This window comes from Typopeltis vanoorti, chromosome 22 (assembly GCF_054136105.1).
Source record: "Typopeltis vanoorti isolate ZY-2024b chromosome 22, IOZ_Tvanoo_1.0, whole genome shotgun sequence".
NCBI classification, from domain to species: Eukaryota; Metazoa; Arthropoda; class Arachnida; order Uropygi; family Thelyphonidae; genus Typopeltis; species Typopeltis vanoorti.
The window spans coordinates 51,232,005-51,255,139 of NC_143570.1; the positions used below are offsets into that span (position 1 = coordinate 51,232,005).

At 35.4% G+C, this 23,135-nt stretch overlaps 1 protein-coding gene across 1 annotated transcript in view; it reads right to left on the reverse strand.

Annotated features, from left to right (window-relative positions):
- LOC150094412 (TBC1 domain family member 2B-like) overlaps positions 1 to 23,135 on the reverse strand; it is a 406,352-nt gene that overhangs the window by 293,504 nt on the left and 89,713 nt on the right. Inside the window, exon 8 of the mRNA XM_090412467.1 lies at positions 4,540 to 4,646. Within this exon, the coding sequence (XP_090268593.1) occupies positions 4,540 to 4,646 (107 nt within the window). The remainder of the gene's footprint in view (positions 1 to 4,539; positions 4,647 to 23,135) is intronic.

Genomic DNA, 23,135 nt, shown 5'->3' on the forward strand with positions numbered 1-23,135 from the left:
TCATCTCCTTATTTACAAATATCCATCCTTCTGATGCTTTAAATTTACTGAAAAATGCCCCCCCTCCCCACCAACATTACTAATCTCTTTAATTTTAACACCATACTGGTTATTTCTCTTGGAAGGAAATCTAATATAAACAAAAGGTACTTCAATGGGCTAGCCAACTTCTATATGAAGCATTTTGAAAAACATGTTCTTGATGCTGCCATTCTCAACACTTCTGACTGGCTAGAATGGCTAATGATATGTTTCCTATTTGGTCGTCTGGCAGCATAATGCTTAACAAGATTAACTACTGTGGGTGAAAGAATAAATTCCAGGAACTTCATGAATTTCAAAAATCCAAAAAAGCAGAGATTGTCTTTAAGCATTTAACAAATGCATTTTCAATATAGGTGGCCATGGTCAGCATCTGATCATTTCGACCACTATATATTACACTATACACTATATAATGAATCAACCTGGCTTAGGGCAAACCTTCTGTATTGTATCCTCTTGTGTAATAAAGGCATTTTCCAATAGATTTGTTTGGCTCTTCTAGAATAGAAACGCTCTCTGGTAAGTAAAAACCTTGGAATTATATTGTTTTTTCTGCATTTTTTTTAGAAACGTAAGTTGCATTTGAGCTGTTCTAATTTATGTACCTTTTGTCTGACTTCCCCATCAAGTCCATTCATGATAAATGTTTTTTCGAGGACAATATAGATTACATAAGATGACAGAAAAATTGGGTTTAATAAGTTGGAGATTTTGATACAAACTATTAACCTACTAGTTTTGCCATGTTGACTGGCGGCTTCTTCTGGGCCAGATAATCTACACATAACAGCTTAAAAACAAAAACAAGCTTAAGTTATGAATTAATACAATGGGAAGTCCTATATCTCCTCCATGGAAAAGTTCAAAAATGACATCTTACTACATACGGATCCAAAACTGTCTGTGTGGTGGAGATATGTTGATGACATATTTATAACATGAAACATACTGAAGTGGAACTATATGATTTCCTAACTTCCATAAACTCATGTCACCCAAAAATCAAGTTCACCTTGGAACTTGAAAATGAAGGGAAATTACCTTTATTGGACATATTAATTACAAAACAAATGGACAACAGCATTGGTCTAAATGTATACCGCAAGCTGACCCACACAGAATGTTAACAGCATTTCGTGTCATCACACAAAAATTAAGCATTATGCTAAAAACAGGGCAACCTCTATCATAAGAGATGAAAGAGTATTAACAGAGGAATTAGATTTTATTCTCCAAACATTAACAAATATGGATATCCGAAAAAAATATAAAAAAATACTTTTCTCAAAAAGTATTTTTGACTATTTTCTGTAAAAAAGATTTTTTTTACAGCAAATCCAAGAAACTCATCACAGGACTTCTATTTCCATTCCTTTTGCTGGCACACTTTCACAAAAAATTGCCAACCTGCTAAAGCCTCACAACATTCGAGTTGCCTTCAAACCAATAAAGACAGCAATATGTTACGTTCACCTAAAGACAAGAATCGTTTCAATAAACACCCTAGAGTTTACAACATTTCTTGTTCTTGCAGCCTGAATTACATCGGACAAACTACTAGAAGTCTAGATATAAGACAAAAGGAGCACATCCAACATAAAAGAAGCTGCATTAGTTATCTGCTCACAAGGCACCCTGAACAGAAATCAAGGAATGATCCTTTGCGATATCTGGAAATCACTCATAAGATCTCTCAACATATCAGAGTTCAACTTCGCAGCCAGTTATAGGATACACTTGCTTAATAATGACTGACCAAGTACTAACATCCATGCTCCACGCATTTGTGTAATGGTTTCTATGAATTTGATGTTTTTTCATCTTTCAGTTATGTATTAATTTGTAACTTAAGCTCATTTTTGTTTTTAAGCTATTATGTGTAGATTTATCTGGCCCAGAAGAAGCCACCAGTTAACATGGCGAAACTAGTAGTGTGAGAAAGTCTGAGAAAGAATATGGGAGTTCACAGATGTCGTCAATGACAGTTAAAAACAAGGATATTAGGAAAGAACTTGACTTTTTTTTTTATTCAGCAAACCTATCGTACATTTGTACTGTGGTTGGACTAAGGATTTTTTTTTTCTTTCTAATTGTATATATATTTTTGGTATAGCCAGAAACTCCTCTCTAGAGACCAAACATGGAATTCTTTAAAGCTGCTTCAGGACTCCAATAAGCAGAGCAGTGGTCTCACACCAGGTAATGAAATTCATCTCCCATTTAAAGACGATCACAAACATCCATGCCCATGGTGGAATTTGAACCTGCAGATTGTTAGTTGGAGAACAGGTATGCTGATCACTCAGCCAACTAGATTGGTAAACTTAAACAGAAAGGAAGAGAAAGGGTTAGCAAAACAGGTTTTTTTTTTTTTTTTTTGACAGAATGGTGGAAAAAAGACCCAGAGGAAGGTTAATACTGAGGAGGGAGAAGGGGGGGAAATTGATACAGTAAGAAGTGTATTAGAAAACTGAAATATAAAATCTAATCTTGGAGCCCTGACAAATAAAACAACAATTCAGAGGAAAATTGTAGACAGGAATTTAAAAATGATATAATCCATTTCATTAGTGCTTTATCATAACATTTAATAGGTATTATGATAGTATTTGAGGATACATATCAGGAATTTGATGATGATGTATAAGGCATGCCTTCAGCAAATTTCAGATATATACCCACCTATGCCCTATCACAAAAAGATTCGCATTCTGGAGATGGCGCTCATATGAGAAAATCTTAGGAACATTTGGTGAGGTACTCCCAAAACGTCATGAAAAATCATTAACTGTTCAACACTGAAGAGTCAAATTAATTATCAATTCATTCCACTTTCCACTGTATGGATGCTTGAATTCCTTGGACGTATCAGGTAATAATAATATACCTAGTCAGGCCATAAATACTGTTATAACTACTTGAACAGCACATAAACCTTTAATCTATCAGTAAATCATTTAGAGCTTTCAGCACATGCAAAGTGCATGTATAATGTGCACATAGCACTCAATGTTTGAAATGTAACCTCCCCTTTTGCCTTCACATATGTCCAAAGTCAGTGAGGCAACATATCAATGGTGGTACACACAGCAGCCAACAGAAACACTGCCACTGCTCGCTCCAAATCCACCTTCAGACTGGCAATGCTCGGGTGTCATTTCTTACAGCCTACTCTCTCAAGCTCTGACCACAATTTGAAGTTCAAGAGATTCAGATCAGGACTTCCAGATGTCCAATCAGATAATGATATGTGGTTGAGCACATTTGCCTCCAAACACTGTTGTGTGGTCCTCGCCTTGTATGCAGGGGATGAGTCCTGTTGGAAGACCTACTGCCTGCCCCATGAAACAAGGTATTGTTCAGGAGCCATACAACTGGTTCAGCACAGAAATGCAACTTAGATACCCTCCCCTTGACATGTCACCCCCCAATAAGCCATCATTGACACAGGGTGATGACCTCACTGAATGCTATGGTATGTGCTGTGCAACCATCCAGGGTATATACCTGATTTGTTTTGGAAGTTAATTGACCCTTCCAACAAGCCACGATAATCTCTCACCTGTGAAGAGGATATATCTGTGTTTGTTGTTAGCATACTGCTGGAGAAGTGCTATTAATGTTGTCACTCTCTGCCACATAAGTTGGTGTTAGGAAGTGTCCAATAGAATGATTATAGACTCTCACCCCCCACCCCCCCCCAGGTCATCAGTTAGTACACGTGTGACATTGTTCTCTGTGACACATTAATCTCTTGTGAAATCACTGTCTAACAGGATTATGGTGGAGACAAGCCCTCACAAGTTGTTGCAACATGATGCAGCAGTCGACCTGTTCTTTGGCAGTCAAATACATCTTCTGGATCATTATAATGGTAAATAGTCTGATACACAAACATGCTACTGATCTTACATGTTTTTAGCATGCTGAAAATAAAAGGTAGCTCATTGCAACCTTATGAAGTGCTATTACAACTATACGGTTTCATAATCTCCCCACTGCATGTTAAATCATACAACTAGACAACTCTCTACTGATAAACATGTCAATGCTGGTTGCAGGGCAACACCTGTGCAATCAACATTGGAAATAATGGAACCGGGCTTGCACAATTCCGTGGGCAGTGCAAGAGTGTGTGGAAGTTGTAACAGTATTTATGGCAAGACTGTGTAGTATTTTAAAGCAAGATATTGCGAAACAAAAGCATTGGCTTCGTAATTAAATCAACTTCATGACATTTCCACTTTTCAATGAAGAAACCTTAGTAGATACCATCCAAATTATTATCATACAACTTTTTTTTTTATTCAGAAGTTTGTGTGAACCAATCACGCACATCAAAATCCAAATGAATTTAAGCTTTTCTTATTAAAATAAACATGCAGAAATACTGTGACACTCGTCTTACTCTCAAGTAACTTTACTTAATGATATTAACAGGAAAAAAAATACAAAAAAAATATATATATATATAATGAATACAAAATTATTCACACTAAAAGCTTCTTTTCTCTCTCTTCTGCATCTCTTCTAAGATGGTTTAATTCTAAAATCTCCTTGTTCAAAAGTTTATTTTGAAGCTCATAAGCTTGCAATGCATCCTAGAAAAAAAAGTTACAAATAATAATCATGAAACTATATATAATATTAAATTCATTCTTAAATTACAGTTCAGCAGTAAAAATATATAAACTCATTGTGTTTGAAAACTTATATCAGTTATGCTAGAATGAGATTTGCAGTAATTTGCAGTTATTGTAGATTAAGAATAAGTGTTAGTTATACAATCAGGAATATCCCTATGAAAAACCCTGAGGGGATGGCCTGTGCAGCTAGATATTTTCCTAAATGTGTAATAAATGATCAAGTCCAAGTTGAATGACCATTTAAATTATCTTATGAACTTTAGATTTAAACTACACACACACATTCTGTAAGCATTATTTTGAGTGAACAATGAATTAAGGAATGCTTAGAAACATTTGGCCTGCAGTAACAATTAAATAAGAGGGTTAACATAGTTTAGAATATTACTGTGTAATTTAGTCATGATCTGATAGTACTTTCATTGGGATTTATTTATGAGGGAGTCATTAGTCTTTCAGGCAAGTGTAATGGATTTCAGAGTAAGGACACTATGTGAAAGCAAAAGGCTAAAATATTTTTATTAAAACAAAACTTTAAAATTATATGGTAAACAATATAAATTCAAAGATGGCTAATGAACTCTTGTGAATACTAATCAAGAGAATTAATTATATATTTAGAGAGTTACATATTTAGGCTGTGACTTGTCCTAAATATATAACTCTCTAAATATATAATTAATTCTCTTGATTAGTAGATATTATCCTAAAATTATAGTTACCAAAACCAATGCGGAAAGTTGTGGGCCTTAAAAGCCTGTAAGAACCATGGATTATTGTAATCTGTTCATTTACACTGATTAAAAAAAACACATTTCATAAACAAAATTAAGAACATCATGCTAACAATGAAGACAAACTAGTCTGTTTGGATGCATCTGCTCATATCAAGAATGCCCCAATTAAAAGTTAATGAGGGTAAACCATGGAGTTATCCTTTCCCCATTAACTTTTATATAGAATATTTTGAACCACAAGATCTAGATTTAAACTACAAGCAAAATGAAAAATCTTAATCTACTCTAAGGATTAAGATTCTTACACTTTATCCATTAAGCTTGTAACTTATCCTATATAATGAAACAGAATGCACAATCCCTGTAAAATAACATAAATGACACAAGAAATTACTTAATTATGAATGATCAAGGCATTCTGATCATGCACTTGAAACATGCCGCAAAATTGACTGGGAAAATAAAAATTCCTTACACTGCACCAAAACTGCATGAATGAAAATTCAAAGGAGCCTTTGATATATTAATCCCTACCCCAATCTCAAAAAGAACCTCAGAGTCTCAAATATATGGATGGTCTAGTCACAACTCACATAACATTTGGCTGAAAAGGACAAAATAAGACTGTAGATCTAACAATTCTCAAAAGAGAGGACTTCAAGCACACACTATTATAATATCAAATCTGTATACTGTACACAGACACCAGAAAGAATATAACTATAGGTCAGGCAAAAAAATATGTTTCACTTATAAGTTGTATTTTTTTATTATTATTTTTTAATGTGTCCATCAGAGATGAGGCTTGGATCAATGGTTATCCAATGTAATAACGTTGCATCAAACTGTAATAAATCTCAATATATGGATACATATGTAAAACTCAATGTAGCTTGGAAATACCCAAGTGCTTTACATCGATTTTTACAGAGGTCAAATCCCATGAGAATGTTACAAAAATAACCTTGTTTGTCTCTGTACATTTTATGCTAGATATTATTGTAAATAACCCTATGGGAATTAACTGTATTTACTCCTTTAACAAGAATATTTTAGCATGTCAAAAACAAAGGCAATGCTTTGCCACCGGAACTTTGTATAATAGCTCTATATGAGGGTATAAGAAAGTTGTTTAAGATTTTAGTATATGAGAAAGTTGCTTACGAGCTCTGCGCATAAACACCTTCAAAGTCTGTGCCTGAGAGATCTGAAAGGTTCAAATAAGTTTTCGCTGCCTGACAAGATACGATCAAAGGAATGCACGGAGGAGAAGAAAGAATGGGTTGGTCTTAAAAGAAGATCAAGGAGTCTTGCCAAATTCTTCGGGGGTTACAACCTTACGTGCAAGGTCCCACAGAAGATGAAATAAAGAGGGATTGAACAGAAAATTGAGGGGAGCCAGTCGGCAGCAATTAGAGCTATCGGAGTCAGCAGTCAGCAGAGAGTTATCGGAAGAGGCAGAAAAATATCAGGAGTAGAATCCAGAGGACCAGACGTTATGGCAAACCCATGCCAGAGCAGAAAAATGGGAATGACGAGCAAACAGCCCAATATAAATACCCAAGCCAAGTGTCGGTCGGATGTCCTTTTGTCACTGGAGGTCAACTGAAGGCAATAGCTGCAGAGCAAACTTCAAGCACCACAGAAATTTGCCCGTATTCTGAAACCTTTTGTCTGAGCTATTCGAGCATCGCAGATTGCAGTCCAAAAGCCTGTCAATTTCCCAACGAGGTGCTACTGAAGCAACATACTCCAGAAGCAAGCCTGGGATCCAAGATGAAAGAGAAGGCATAGTGACTTTAGTGCAAGACTTTTGATTGAGTGTGACACAAAGTGTCTGTAAGTTTGTTCATCTTTTATTGTACATTTCCTTTATAACCTAGGAGATATGTTATAGATGGAATGATAAGAATTAAGTTAATAGAAATAAGAAGTGTCCATAAGAGAGTCATTTGGCATGTTAATGATTAGCATAAGAATTGTGAAATAACTTGGCATAGTTAGCTAACCTCTTTGTGAGTAAATTAGAGTTTTGAAAATTTGATTTAATGAGCAGAGAAGTAATTGAGTAATTATATTATACAGTTTTTTTTTTAGTATAAAAGGGAAAGTTTTGTTTCTTTATGCTGAAAGTTTAAAGGATAGGTAGAGAGAGTAGCCTCCCTATCGTTTAATTAATCTACTTTAATATTAATGTAAATAAATGTGTTTTATTTATATGTCAATAGTACTGCCTGATCATTTAATTTACAATGTACTGTTCCTAAATAAACTCAAACTTGTGAGCGGGAAACAACTAAGGCATTAAAAGAGTAGTTTAAATACTTGAGAACCACGACTGTTTACGTAAACTTTAGTAAAGGAATTTTATGCTAATAAGAGAGAGAGATCTACCGGACGTATTACTGAGTCTTATACCGATATAGAAATGCTGGTGGCGCAGTCTCAACAAATAAATTTTCCAGTGTTCATAGGCATACGACTAGAAAATGCGAAAGGTGGATAAACATAGTACGTAATAGAATAAGTAAGGAAGGTTGCAAAAGCAAAAGCGCACTGCTAATTAGAATAAAGATTGTTACAATAGCGCAGTAACCAAACAGGCTTACATTATAGGAAAACAACACCTTTTGTTATAAATAGCAATAAATAGAAACCATTTACACATACCCTATATATGAGGGTGGTCTGAAAAGTTCTTGGCCTTGACCATAGATGGAAACACTATCGGCAAGATTTATTTTTCTAAGTTGGTACATCTGTCATAAGCATCCATATTAAATTGCAAGTCATTCTATCAAGTAGTCTGTTTTTTATAGAAGTCTGAAGCAAAAGTGTTGCCTGTATCCCTTGAAATGGATAAAATTGAGTATCATGCAGTTATAAAATTCTCCATAAAAGAAAGTTTAATGGCAAAAGAAATTCATTCGAAGTTGATAAAAGTTTATGCGCACCCTGCTCCTTCATTTTTGACAATTAAGAAATGGGCTGCTGAGTTTAAACATTGCCGTATACCAGCCTTGAAGATGATTCACGTGAAGTCCAAAAAGTGAAACACCAGAAATCATTGATCACGTGCACGCTATAGTATTGGATGACCAGCGAGTCAAAGTGCATGAAATTGCTAAGACTATAGGCATTTCAAAAGAACGTGCAAGATATATTTTGCATGAAGAATTGCAAATGAAAAAGCTTTGTGCAAGATGGGTGCCATGCTTGTCACAGAAACACACTCGCATGAAAATCTCTGAACAGTGCTTGGAGTGTTTTAACAAGAATAAAACTGATTTTGTGCGTTGATTTATTACTATGGATGAGACTTGGATTCACCATTACATACTAGAATCCAAACAGTAGTCAAAACAGTGGACAAAAGCCGGTTCCATCATCAAGAAAGGTCATGGCATAGGTGTTTTGGGATGCTAAAGGCATTTTGTTTATTAATTTTCTTGAAAAGGGTAAAACAATAACTGGGTAATATTATTCCGATCTTTTAACCAGACCAGATGAAAAAATTCATGAGAAAAGACCCGGTTTGCAGAAGAAAAAAATCATCTTTCATCAGGACAATGTACCTGACCACAAAGATGTTTTAGCAAAGGGAAAATTAAGGAATCAGCACTATGAATTGGCTCCCTCTGACTTCTATCTCTTCCCAAAACTAAAACTCTTCAGCGTTTTTCTTTGATAATGGTGCTGGAGCATTGCTGGAATAAACATATTAGTCTTAAGGAAGAATATGTCAAAAAATAAAAATAATTTTTAAATTATAAATTCATTTTTTCATTGTTAGGCCGAGAACTTTTCAGACCACCCTCGTATATATATATCTGATGATGACCTTAATATATACCTTAATACATGTCAAGTGATTATTTTAATTTACAGTTATAACTCCAATATGGTGGTAATTGCCGCCATAAGTTTACCCTAAATTATCATAAAAAAAGCATTCAAAGAGATATTGTTGCACTCAACATTTGTTTAATTTCTAAACCATATAATTTAAAAAAGTCTTCTTCTTCTTATTGTGCTATCTTCTATCGAATGTCAGCGACCATCTTGGCAAACAAACTGCGCTCTTGTGCTAATCTGAGCAGTTGTGCACTGCTCTTTCCTGTCCACGTCTTGATGTTGTCAAACCATGATATTCTTTTTCTTCCTCTAGTTCCTTTGCCATCAATTCTTCCTATCAAAATAGTTTGTAGAAGTTGGTATTTGTTGTTTCTCATGATGTGGCCAAGATACGATGTTTTTCGTTTCTTGATTATTTGTACAAGATGTTTAGCTTTGCCAATGGATTTTAAGACATCTTCATTGGTAATTTTTTCTGTCCATGATATCTTTAGCATTCTTCTGTATAGCCACATCTCAAAGGCTTCAATTTTCTTGATGGTTGTCGCCTTCAATGTCCATGTTTCAACTTCATAGAGCAGAATAGACCACACGTAACATTTCAGCATTCGGCATCTGACTTCCATGTTTAGGTCTTTATTGCAGAATAGTGTTCTCATTTTCATGAAGGACTGCTGCGCAACTTCAATCCTTGTCTTTATATCTATTTGTGGATCCCACCGTTCATTAAGCCAACAACCAAGATATTTATATCTTGACACTTGATCAATATTTTTCCCATTGAGTGTCCGTTTCATTGATGAGGCTGAATGTTTGCTGATGATCATGTATTTTGTCTTGTTGATGTTTATATTTATTCCCATTCTTTGGCTTTCTATGTATACTCTGTCAATGAGTTTTTGGAGATCCATAATATTATCTGCATATATAGGTTGTTAACAATCTTTCCATTTATTGCGATTCCCTCTGGACATTCTTCCAATGCTTTTTTAAAGATTACCTCTGCATATATGTTGAACAGGAGTGGTGAGAGCACACATCTTTGTCTCACTCCTCTTTTGATGTTAATATCACTGGTGGTAATGTTGTCTAATTGAACAGTAGCTGACTGATTCCAATACAGATTTGTTATTAGTCTTATGTCTTGTTCGTCTAGCCTTATTTGTTGAAGGGCTTCTATTAAGTTAGTGTGTCTGACTTTGTAGAATGCTTTTTCAAAATCTATGAAACACATAAAGACAGATTTCTGTTTTTCTATGCATTTTTGTATCAATATTTGGGTACAGAAAAGGGCCTCTCTAGTACCAAAACCATTCCGAAAGCCGAATTATGTTTCACTTAGAGTTTCTTCACTTTTTCTATAAATACGATTCTGAATTACTTTCAAAAATATTTTTAATGTTAGACTAATAAGTCTGAAGTCACCACAGGAATTCGCTTTGGGTTTCTTTGGGACAGTGATAAATGTAGATTTGAGCCAATCTGATGGAAATTCATCACTTTCATATATTTTATTAAATAGTTTTTCCAGAAGTTCGATGTTATCTGGTTCTATTAATTTTAAAAATTCTGTTTGCACACCATCTGGTCCACTGGCTTTTCCTGTTTTACTTGTTCGTATAGCATTCTCTATTTTCATTTCATGATTGCTGGTCCTTGAATGTTATCTTTTATATTTATAGGCTTCTGTCTAGTATCATTGAAAAGTTCCGTTACATATTTTATCCAAATCTGTGCTTTATTCTCTTCTTCTAGAACTATTTTTCCATTTTCGTCTCTTAGAGACACTATTTGCTTTTTCCTCAGTTTTCCAGAAATTTCTTTGATTTTCTTATACAGAGATTGAAATTATCATGTTTCTTCTGAAGCAGTTCAATTTCAGTACATAAATTTTTCATCCAATTTTCCTTGGCTTCTTTTATTTTTTTCTTGATGATGTTATGTGTTTCTGTATACCTGGCAAGGTCTTTGTTTTTGTACATTCTTCTTGTATCAATAAGAGAAAGAATCTCATCTGTCATCCATTCCTGTTGTTTTATATTATTCACATAACCTACTTCTTCAATACTTGTTGTTACGATGGCATTCTTTAAGCTATTCCAAAGAGATTCCACACTTTTATTTTCTTCTATGTTAATCTGTTGTAATCGCAGGTTAAGCTGTGTCTTGGCACTTTTATTTATGTTCGGGTCTTTCAGTTTTTCTACATCAATTTTCTTTTTCTTCTTTTGTGATTTTTTAGCTGATTTTAATCTAAGACGTACTTTTGCAACTATGGGATTGTGGTCTGATGAGATATCTGCTCCAGGATAAGTCTTTGCACTCTTTATACTACTGTGGAATCTTTTATTTATCAGTATATAATCAATTTGATTTCTGACGATGTTATGTTATCTTGAGGCGTTTTCCAAGTCTTCTGGGTGGATGTTTAAACCAGGTATTTGCTATTGTTAGATCTTCTTCCTGACAGACCTGGACTAGGCGATCTCCTCTGTCATTTCTGGTGCCTAAGCCATGTTCGCCAACAATTTCTCCATCACCCCCTCTTCCCACTTTTGCATTGAAGTCACCCATCACTATGTTGTTTATATTATGTTTCTTTGTTAGGTTTTTAATCTCTTTTAGGTGTTCATAAAACTCTTCAACATCTTCTTCACTTTTGTCAGCTGTGGGTGCATAAGCTTGGATGATATTTATGTTAACGGGGTTTCCCTTAAGTTGTAACAGCATTATCCTTTCAGAACATGGAATCCAATTTATTACTGATTTATTGATTTCTTCATCTACTATTACAGCTACACCATGTCGATGTTTGTTCTCATCATTCCCAGAGTAATACATTGTCGTATTATCTTGTTGACACTTTCCAGATCCTGGCCATCTTGTCTCGCAAATTCCCAAAATCTGGATGTCCAGCCTCATCATTTCTCTTGTGGCATTTCTTAATTTGCCAGCTTCATACAGAGTTCTGACATTCCAAGTTGCAATTTTAAAAGTGGACACAATTTTGAGCCCGGAGATTCTTCGCACCCCTGTCCCATTTAAGGGACGCCAGGAACTTGGGGCCAATTGTAAGGGTTTGCTCGCCATGGTGGTTGTTCTGGAGATAAGGTAAAGCAGTAGTTTCTCCGTTTGCTTTCTGCTCTGCAGTATTACAGATGTACACAATATAATCATATTGCCATCTGCAAATCTCTGATCACAAGCTTTTCCGTCATCATTTGGCTTCAACCTTGTGTCAGAACTGACAATGCTGCTTCTTAATGTCAGGGGCAGTGACCCCAGCAGGTGCTTATTTAATGGCGGCACTACTTGCCATGTCACCGAGTTGTCATTGGGCTTTGTGAGGCTTTAAGTGAAACAGAGTTGCCACTTCTGCTCCCCCATGCCCTGATAGCTCAGTCGCTGTTGGTCCACCGCTGCTTATTCGCCAGATTGCTCTGCTTATATCGCAGCTAGCCTCCATATCTGAAGGCTGTTCCCCGATCCGCCACCTGGGGACGCACCCGGTAGTAGTCAGCTCTGCCCCGGGTAAAAAAGTCTAGAATGACTATAAGTGAAATTTCTATTCAGTAATACTATAAATGAGTTAAGAATTGGTGGCTCTTGAAATATCAAAATGCAGTTCTCAATGTTAGAGGCAGAATTTTTAAAATAGAAAAGAAGCTCTACAAGCATTGGAATCCAACCAACCTAACTGGTATTACTAAGATGAAGACAAAGACAAGGAAACATGTTCTAAATAATAACTAATATATAATATTCAGGCAAGATCAGGTAAAGGAATGAGTAGCTATATTATTCAATAATAAACATAAATCTAAATTTATTGAATCAGAGCAAATTTTAAAAGAGGATTGACAATGAGACTTATCTACACCAATGACACCACAGAAGGTTGAAAAGAGAAAAAAAAAAAAAAATTTTTTTAATTTTTCAGTCAACAAAAAACAACAACTTTTGCAAAGAAAACTAGCTCTTGTTTAAGATGTGCACAGCAGAGCAGGACATTAAATCTGGACAAAGAAATATTTCAAAAAATTTGGAGGAAAGAACTAAGCTAATAATAAATGTAAGTACCTTGTTCAGGACATGGACTAGTTATTACTAAGTTAACATCTTTTTTAACATCTTTAAGTTAATATCAACTTAAAGATGTGTATAAATTCACATACAGAGAACAACTAACGGATAACAAAATTCTCATCTTCACAGTGATTGAGAATAACACAGGATGTAAAATAGAAAGTGATCACCATTTGGTTTTAAACAAGATAAAAATAAATATTAAATTGGCAATAGAAATCTATGAAAGTTTGAAAGAATCAAAATCAAGCAGCTTTCAGTGATGCCGTTAACTGAAATATATAAATATTTGTGGTATGAAAGTATGAGAGTTTATGACCAAGAAGCAAAGATTCACAGTAGTGCTTCACAGTATACACAACACTAAGCAAAAAAAATATATAATTAATTAATTGAACTTAATTGAACAGACTATTATTTCAAGGGTTTTCCACCCTGCATTTTTTTCATAACCCAAATTGCAAACTGTGAAACATGCAGCACTTAACTAGATCATCATAAAAAAACACCGTGCTTGTCACAGTTGTAATCTGTACCATGAAGATGGATAAACAACCAGCAAAATATGGTACAGATTACAACTGTGACAAGCACGGTGTTTTTTAAAATTTTACTACATACTTTAGAGTATGTAGTAAAATTTTCAAGTACAGAAAATCCAGAACTTCATGATGGATTCAACAAGATTAACAGACAATCCTGTACAGAAACTTCCTTGCAAACAAGTCAGAAAATGATATTTGGATAATGTCGAAAGGAATTTTTGTGAAAATCATGAAAGAGGATTAGCATTGTCAAAAAATTAGCAGAAATATCCAGGAACATGGTCACACGCACATTTTGGTATTACAGGTAGAATATGCACAAAAATCTGAAAAAGAGAGGACATTCAAATATGAAGGTACATACATACATACATAGTTTATTCACAATATGATACAATGTGAAAAGGGAAAAGAGATTTATATTAAAAATTAAATATTGCAAATTATGGTCTTCCCAGTCTATCTTGAGCTAACTGGTAGATGTCAGATGGAATTTTGCAGTTCAGCCTACTGATGGTTTCACATATGTATTGCCAAAATTGTTTGCATGGTCTTCCTCTAATGCATTTGCCATCTTCTGGTTTGTACAGGATGAGGGATTCCAAAAAGGGCAAGACTTCAGGATGTCTGAGTTGATGCCCAAGCCACCTGAGTTGTAGTTATTTTGACTATACTGACAAGTGGTTCTTGCTTAGCCAGATTTAGCACAGCAGAGTTAGTGACGCGGTCCATCCATGTCACTAACTCTGGTGTATCCAAGGGTCAGTCTGAGACATGTAGTTCCAAAGGAGTTAGTTAGATCTGTAGTTTTTCTGGTGCTTATTGTCCAGGTTTGAGACCCATACAAGAAGATGGATCTACTGGTTGCATGGTATAGTCTTAATTTTGTCTTTAATATGATGATTTCCAGATGGGGCAGAGTTTGTTATGGAAGACTAGAGCCAGCTGTTTAAGTTTTCTGATATCGTTTTCTGTATTGCTGATGTACGATCCAAGGTATTGAAAGTCCTTTACTCTTTCTAAGGGTTTATTGTTGATATGAAGGTATAAAGTTTTCACAACCTATTGGAAAATACTTTGGACTTTTGGATGTTGATCTGCAGACCAATAAGTTCAGCCTGTGCCTCTAGTAGACTGAGATGTTTTTGTGCATTTGTTGGTTCTGTATCAATAAGTACATCATCATCAGCAAAGCTAAGATCAGTTATTTGCATGCTGTGGGTGAATGTTTTAATGTTAAAACAGAGATCTTCTGTGTTGATGGTCCGGAAGATGTAGTCCAAGCATATTAAAAACAAATAAGGTGCTAGTACATCACCTTGCAGGACTCCTGTTGTCACTGGAAATGATTCAGAGGTTTCTGTTTTAAAGATTACTGTAACCTTTATAAGGCACTGAGATTGCTTGTATAAGTTTTAAGGGTAGACCATAGATGCTGAATATTTTAAACATTGCTTCTCTATTAATGGAGTCAAAGGCTGTTTTGAAGTCTATAAAGATTAAAATTGCTATTTTTACTTCCTTTTCAGTGAAGTCTTCACAATTTATTGGTAGAGTGGTTAGATGCAGGTCTCTGCTAGCTGACTTGAATATTAGGGATTATCAAGATTCAGTAATTCTTGAAAGTAGTTTCTCCATTCTTTCATCAAGTTCGAATTTACTGATAGCTGTCTACCGTTTTTGTCATGTGTGACAATATTTCCACTTCTTTTTGTTTTATGGTGACAGATATAATTTATCATTTGAAAAGTGTTTCTAGTATCCCCAGTTTTATTATAATTTTCAAGTTCCTCGCAGTATTTATTTATTTGATTTTCTTTGTCTCTGGTCATTAGTTCATTGACCTTATTATTTAAAATGTCTAGTTGATCTTTATTTCATTCCTGTTTAAATGGTAGAATTTCCTTGCTTTATTTCTTTCATCTATGTATTTTTCAGTTTCAGGGGTAATCCATGTTTCCGAGTCCTCTTTTGTTTTTGTTTCCAAGAATTTTGTTGGATGTTATGTTTAGTGCTTCAATGATACCCTTATACTTTTCATTAACTGGATCTTTAAGAATCTTTTCCATATTGTCTTCTAATGTGCTGTGGAAAGCTGCTGCAATTTGTGGGTTATTTAGTTTGTCCCAGTTGTATTGTTTCTTTTTAGGATTGTTATTTTTAAGAGGCTTTTAGTGAAAGTTTAATGTGTGCACTGATTATTCTGTGGTCAGAGTTTAGTTCAACCATGTTATATGCTCGACAGTTCTTGACTGATCTGATCCACTTTTCATTGATTAGTATGTGGTCTATTTGGGAATGAGAACCATTTGGATGTTCCCAGGTCCATAGGCTTTTGGACCTGGGGAAATTTGGTTTGGGTGATTACCATGTTATGGCTATTGCAGAAGTTCATAAGAGAATGTCCATTGTTATTTGTGGTTTCATGATAAGTGTATTTACCCACATTTTTAGTAGTATTGGCAATGTCTTTACCAATTTGGCCATTAAAATCACTACCAATGAGTGTGACATTATGAACTGGGATGTTTATGACAGTTTCAGAAAGATCTTTATAATAGACAAACATGTCTTTGTCTTCTAGTGGAGCACATTTCTGTAGGAGCATATGTGGATATTATTGTCAGTTTTGGGTTGGTACTTTTGGTTATGAGGAGAATTCTTCCAGACACTTTTTCAATTGATGTTACTTTTTCTGCTAGTTCCTTCTTGAGCATTATTCCAACCCCTCCAGTACCATCATTGTTTGCTGAGTTATAAATAAATCTCCATTTTTTGTTAGCTGATGATGCTTCATTCACTTCATGATTGTCAGTTCTCCATCTATGTTCTTGTATACATATAATGTCTATGTTGACTTTTTCTGCTCTTCTAAGTAGCTCAAAAAATTTTCCAGTTTTCTTGAGTGTCCGTATATTATATGTTGAAAAGATGAGATTAGATTTCCATAATTTAATCACACTTTCTAGTACCTTTATTCAACCAAGAACTTCCTGGAAGGCTTTGATCCTTGGTATGCAAAGTAACTGTATTAGCAGTTAAGGCACAGGTCTGTGTGGAAGTAGCTGATATTATCTCGTTTCCTTTCATAAATATTTAATATCCACATATTGGGTGACTGGCTTTAATATGGAGGTACAGTATAAAAATTATACAATGGTGCTAATGCATAATTAACATCTGAGTTTTCCTTGATAAGTGGGACAGAGCTCATACTAACCATTTATAAAAATGGAAATATTACAGAACAGTTTCCCTAGTGAGCAAGCAAGTAACACATATACAGGCATACTTGAGATGATGCTAAGAAAAGTTGTGGAAGAAAACCATGGGAATAATATGATAGGTTCAGAACAAATAGATTGATAGGGCCACATATTTACTTTAAAACAAATAGCTGAAAAGTCAAAGGAACATAAGGATCAGGATTGAGGTTTATTGATCTCAAGTATCCAGTCAAATTGCATTGAAGATGAATTTAAACAAAATGAAAGTAATACTTAATAACAAATTAACATCATAAAGATAGTGGAATACAGAGAAGCAGAGAAGTGAAGATGGCAGAATCATAAATGTATCTGGGACAAATCATAAAAATTAGAGATGGACAAATATAAGAAATAATAAGAATAATACAACTAGATTGAGTGTCTTCGGGGAAGATAAAAGATATCTTCGAAGATGATATTTCCATTAGTTTGAAAGGGAAAGCATTTGATCAGTGTGTCTTACCTGTAATTTCACATGGCAGTGAAATATGGAATTTAAGTCAAAATATGGTTCGCAAATTAAAAGCTATCCAGAGAGTAATGAAAAGGAATATGCTGTGTAGCACTTAAAGCCAGAATACAGGACTTCATCAGTTACATTATACATTCAAAATGGAGATGGATTGGGTAAACATATTACAAAATATAACAAAAGGTGACTTAAATTACTGGCAGAATGGTATGAATGGTAGTAAACAAAGAAGACCAAACAAGAGACGGCAAGACAAAATTCTAAAGATTGCTGGAATGCAATAGATGAGAAAAGCTAGGAAAACAGAATGGAATGGAGAAAATTAGGGTGATCTTCATCCAACAATGGACTGATCCTGATTGAAGAATATCTAGTAAAGGAATTTTGACCAAGTGCCAAAAGAAAAGCTCTTTGAAACATTCTATCACATGGATGGAACATTAAACAGAGCAATATGTAAATATATATATATATATATATAGGGATTGGCAAATCTCCTTGCTATCTCACCTATGGTGAGTAGATTTTGCTATGCAGCGAGTAGCTGCAGACTGGACAAAATAGAATATTTTTTCTTTAGAAAAATATAACTTCTCCAATCATGGTACTATTAATAATTCTGTAGAACTACTATTTATTTACTGAGACATTTCATTAAAAAAACAAAACTAAGATCTTGGGCAAGCAAATTTTTTTTGTGTGGCAAGGAGAGTTCTGCATAATTTGTAGGTTACTATTCACATATATACGCTGCTTGGAAAGAAGTCAACGAACACCCCATGAGTAAGATGCATGATGTCATGTAATGAATCACGTGTTTGTGGCCAGTATAAACTGGAGGAATATGATGCTCCCAGGTCAGTGCAACTGTGTCCGGGTGAAATGGCTGCAAGAGAAGAACCAACGGAGTTTTAAAGAGGTGTTGTGATAGGATGCTATGTTGCAGACATATTTGTTCAGAAAACTATTGACAAATTGGGCCATCCTAGGTCAATAATCGGTGATACCATACTGAGAGGAAGCGCAGGTTGTTGACTACAAGCGCTACCCACAGTGGATGACCCATCACACTCACCAAATATAACTGTAGGGTACTATGAAGGATAATATGTAAAAACTGAACTGCTATTCGTTGGCTAATACCGTGATGTGGAGTTTCAGGCATCAATTGGAACACAAATCTGCACAAAAACATTCAAGAACAATGGCTCACAATATGGATCTCCATGGTAGGACCACAATATGCAAGACCCACATTACCCAAACCAACATGCAGCATAGTCTTCAAGTGGTGCAAAGAGCATGTAGAGTGAGATGTGGAAGCTTGAAAAGCTGTATTATACGAGCGAATAATCATGCCACACTCTCTCTACTGAGCAGATTAATGGGTGTGGCTGATGCCCAATGAATGTTTCTTACCAGAGTACATAACCCTGATTATGCAATTTGGAGGTGGCAGTGTGATCGTCCTGTTTTTCCTGGTTTGACCTTGGACTTCTGCTTGTGGTGCTATGAATGGTGAACTCCAAGAAGTATCCGAACATTCTGGACAATGAGCACATGTACATGAGCAGTGGAAATACTTCTGGAGACTGAGGATATTAATCCTATTGAGGGGCCAGCACACTCCCAAAATCTCAACTATATAGAAAATGTTTGGGATGCAATAGGGAGATGCACTGCTGGTCAAAATTTCCCTCCAGAAAACAAACAAGATCTTATTCTTCCTCTGAAAGAGGAGTGGATCAGTTGCCTCAAGAATTCCTGAATCACTTGGTTCTAACCAAGTGATTATTGTGAGAGCTGAATTGCAGTTTATGGTGGACATATTCCATACTGAAATGTCTATCCACATAGTTTTCTGTAAGCACTGTACATTAATTCTTTAACTGCATCCTTAGGAAATTTGTAACTTTTGCCAAAAATGTATTGCAATTTAATTTGTATGAAATTCATAATGCACTTTTTGTGTAATATAATTCATTAGTATGCTCGAAATAAATTTATGCCCACATTTGGATGTAGTCATGAAAATTGTTTCATATATAGGTAAAAATGTACTTTATCCTTAGCATTTGGGCACTAGTGCATATGGCTGCTATAATAAGGAGAACGATGAAAAGGTAATGATATACAGGTTTTTATTAAAATTTTATCAAGTCTATTTCACCCATATCTGGAATTATTATTATTATTATTACGGGCAACTCCAAGGAGTCCTTAGACTTGTTGAGGGAGGCCCTAAACATCATGTCAAGAACAACTATTCAACATCGACACATACACATCGTACTTTGACTTGAACTGTTGTAATAGGTTTGACGGTATAATAAGAACACAGATGGTTAAGAAAATAACTATTTATTAACTTAAAAGCTAATATTTCCCTGTATGTGTGGGTTTACAGAAAACCCACACATACAGGGAGATACTTACACAAACAATCGCACCATCACCCTTCTCAACAATATGGTATCTTAAAAACACTAACCCATAGAGATAGAGCAATCTGTTCCAATGACATTGCTCTCACTGCTGAACTTTCTCACCTACGTCAAACCTTCTTAATCAATGGTTATAATCCCCGTAAAATAGATAACATACTAAATGCTACCCATAAATCCCCTCCATCTACCACAGAAGAATATAACAAAACCATTACCATCCCATACATTAAAGGCACATCGGAAAAGATATCTAGGGTGCTTAACAAACACCAACTACACACAGTATTTAAACCTTATATAAAATTAGCAACTCTCATCCCTTCACCTAAGGACAAATGCACTCCTTTATCACATCCAGGTGTCTATGAAGTGCCCTGTTCTTGCCATCAAGCCTACTACGGACAGACAGGAAGAAATGTGGACATCTGCCTCAGTGAACACAAAAAATATATCCGACACTTTCGCTATGGTAAGTCGGGTCTGGCAGACCATGCTTTGGATACCCCTGCACACAGGATCAATTGGAAAGAAACAAAAGTAATGCACAGAAGCTTCTACAAGTCAGAGAGGTTATTCCTGGAATCAACAGAAGCCTTAAAACATACTCCAAACCTTAACAAGTATGGCTGTATAAATCTACCAAAGATTTGAGAGACAGTCATCCTAAGACCAAATTAATATTTATTACTTTTATTTTTTAATTTATACTTTTCAAACTTTTTAAGAGTATCATTTGGACTACTATTTCAAAACTTTGAATTTTTTTTTTTTTTTTTTTTTTTTTTTTAACTATGGCAATAGTTATATTGTCATAGTTATATGGCAATATAACTAATATTGCCATATTAGGACTTTAGTCTTGTGTTGCACGCTGCAATCACTTTTACTAGCCCCACTGTTACACCGGATTGTGCCTGTCTTGCCTTTGTAAGAAACTTTGTGTTGTGTGCTCTGAAGATGCTGGATATAATACCAGTGAAATATTAAGTTAATAAATAGTTATTTTCTTAACCATCTGTGTTCTTATTATACCGTGAAACCTATTACAACATGTCTGACGAACACATAAGACTATCCATGCCTTTGACTTGAACTCATTCACAGTCATGGCATCCACAACAGACTCTGGCAGATTATTCCACTCATTCACCACTCTCCAAGTAAAAAACCTATCTCTAACACCATTGCTAACCATAGCCCAGTTTCCATGGATGTCCCCTATCCCCTAGTCCTCCAACAACCAGCCCTGTTCTCAAAAATATCTTCTGAATTAATTTTATAGAAACCCTTCAGTAATTTGAATGTCTCAATCATATCTCCCCTCCTCCGTCTATCAACCAATTTTTGCAACCCACAAATCCTCAACCTGTTCTCATAAGGTTCATTCCACAGACCTGCCATCATCTTGGTCACTCGCCTCTGGATTCTTTCAACCTCCTTCTCATCAAGAAGAAACCTAAGTGACCAAATCTGGGCATAGTAGTCAAGATGGGGTCTTATCAAGGCTCGATACAGAGAAATAATAACTTGCTTGTCTCTGCTCTTCAAAGTATTCTTCAGTAACCAAGTGATTTGATGAGCTGATTTAGCCATTTTTGCAATGTGCCCCCCAAACTATCCACCAACACTCCCAAATCTCTGGCCTTGTCAATCTCCTGGAGTACAGTTCCACCAATGTGGTATACTGCTGCTAATCTTTTCACCCCAAAATGCATAACCTTACACTTTGCCAGATTAAATTGACATCCATTCTCCTTAGCCCAGTCCTCCAATCTATCCAAATCATCCTGCAAAATTCTGACATGTGCATTCACTATTGCTCTACTCAACTTTGCATCATCAGCAAACAAATGAACAGTTCCTCTCAAATCCTTTCCTATATCGTTAATGAACAAATTAAATAGTAGTGGTCCAAGAACAGAACCCTGCCATACCACTAGTCACAGGCTATCTTTTGGACTCTACTCATGAATAAACTACTCTCTGATATCTCTCCATCAACCACCCTCCTATCCATCTCACCAACCCTATATCCATCCCCATATGCTGCAGTTTACTGATTAGAATTCCATGTGGTATCCTGTCAAAGGCCTTAGCAAGGTCCAGCAGTATCACTGTAAACCCATTGCCCTTATCCAGTTCAGCCGTCAATGTGTCATAAAACAAGAGCAAGTTACTGAGCCATGATCTACCCTTCACACACCATGCTGTCCCCTATACAGTATCCCATTTTCATCTATCCATTCCTGTATATTCTCTTAACTACTTTCTCCAAAACCTTGACAATGACTCCTGATATACTGATCGGTCGGTAATTTGCAACAGCAGTCTTGGAACTTCCTTTATGCAATGGAACTATTTTCCCCTCTTTCCACCACCTCGGGACTAACCCAGACCCGAGACTCAAATTAAGCAAAATGGTCAAGGGCACTGACAATTCTTTAGCCGTTTCATGTTAGACCCGAGCTGGTATACCATCCAATCCCACAGATGTATTCACATTAAGGTTTTGTAATATACTATTCACCTCAATTCTCATATAAGCTATTGGTTCCTTCATTCCTGCAATATCACCACCTGGATGATATACTCTTGCAAAGCGCTCACTCAGTAATTCCACTATATCAACTGATTCAATTACCTCTCTACCATTGGCATTCCTTAAAATCATTCTGCTGTATACATTTTTTCTTTCACTTGCAGCATATCGAAAAAACTGTTTGGGATTCTCTTTAGCTTGCATGGCTAATTTCCTTTCATAATCCGCTTTTCTTACGACACTCGTTACCCTTCTGGCTTGTGCTTTATACTGTTCGTGGGAATATTATAAAGGTGTTATGTGATATGTCATAAGACATGAACTATAGTTCATGGCAGCATCGTTACAGTTCAAAATGTAATGGAAAACTTTGAATGCTATTCTCGATTAATTACATGTATTTTATTTTATTTTTTTTCAATATAATATTATGCCTAGTGTAGTAGTATACTAAAGTTATGTTTGTGTATAGTTCCATTTATTGTCTAGACTGT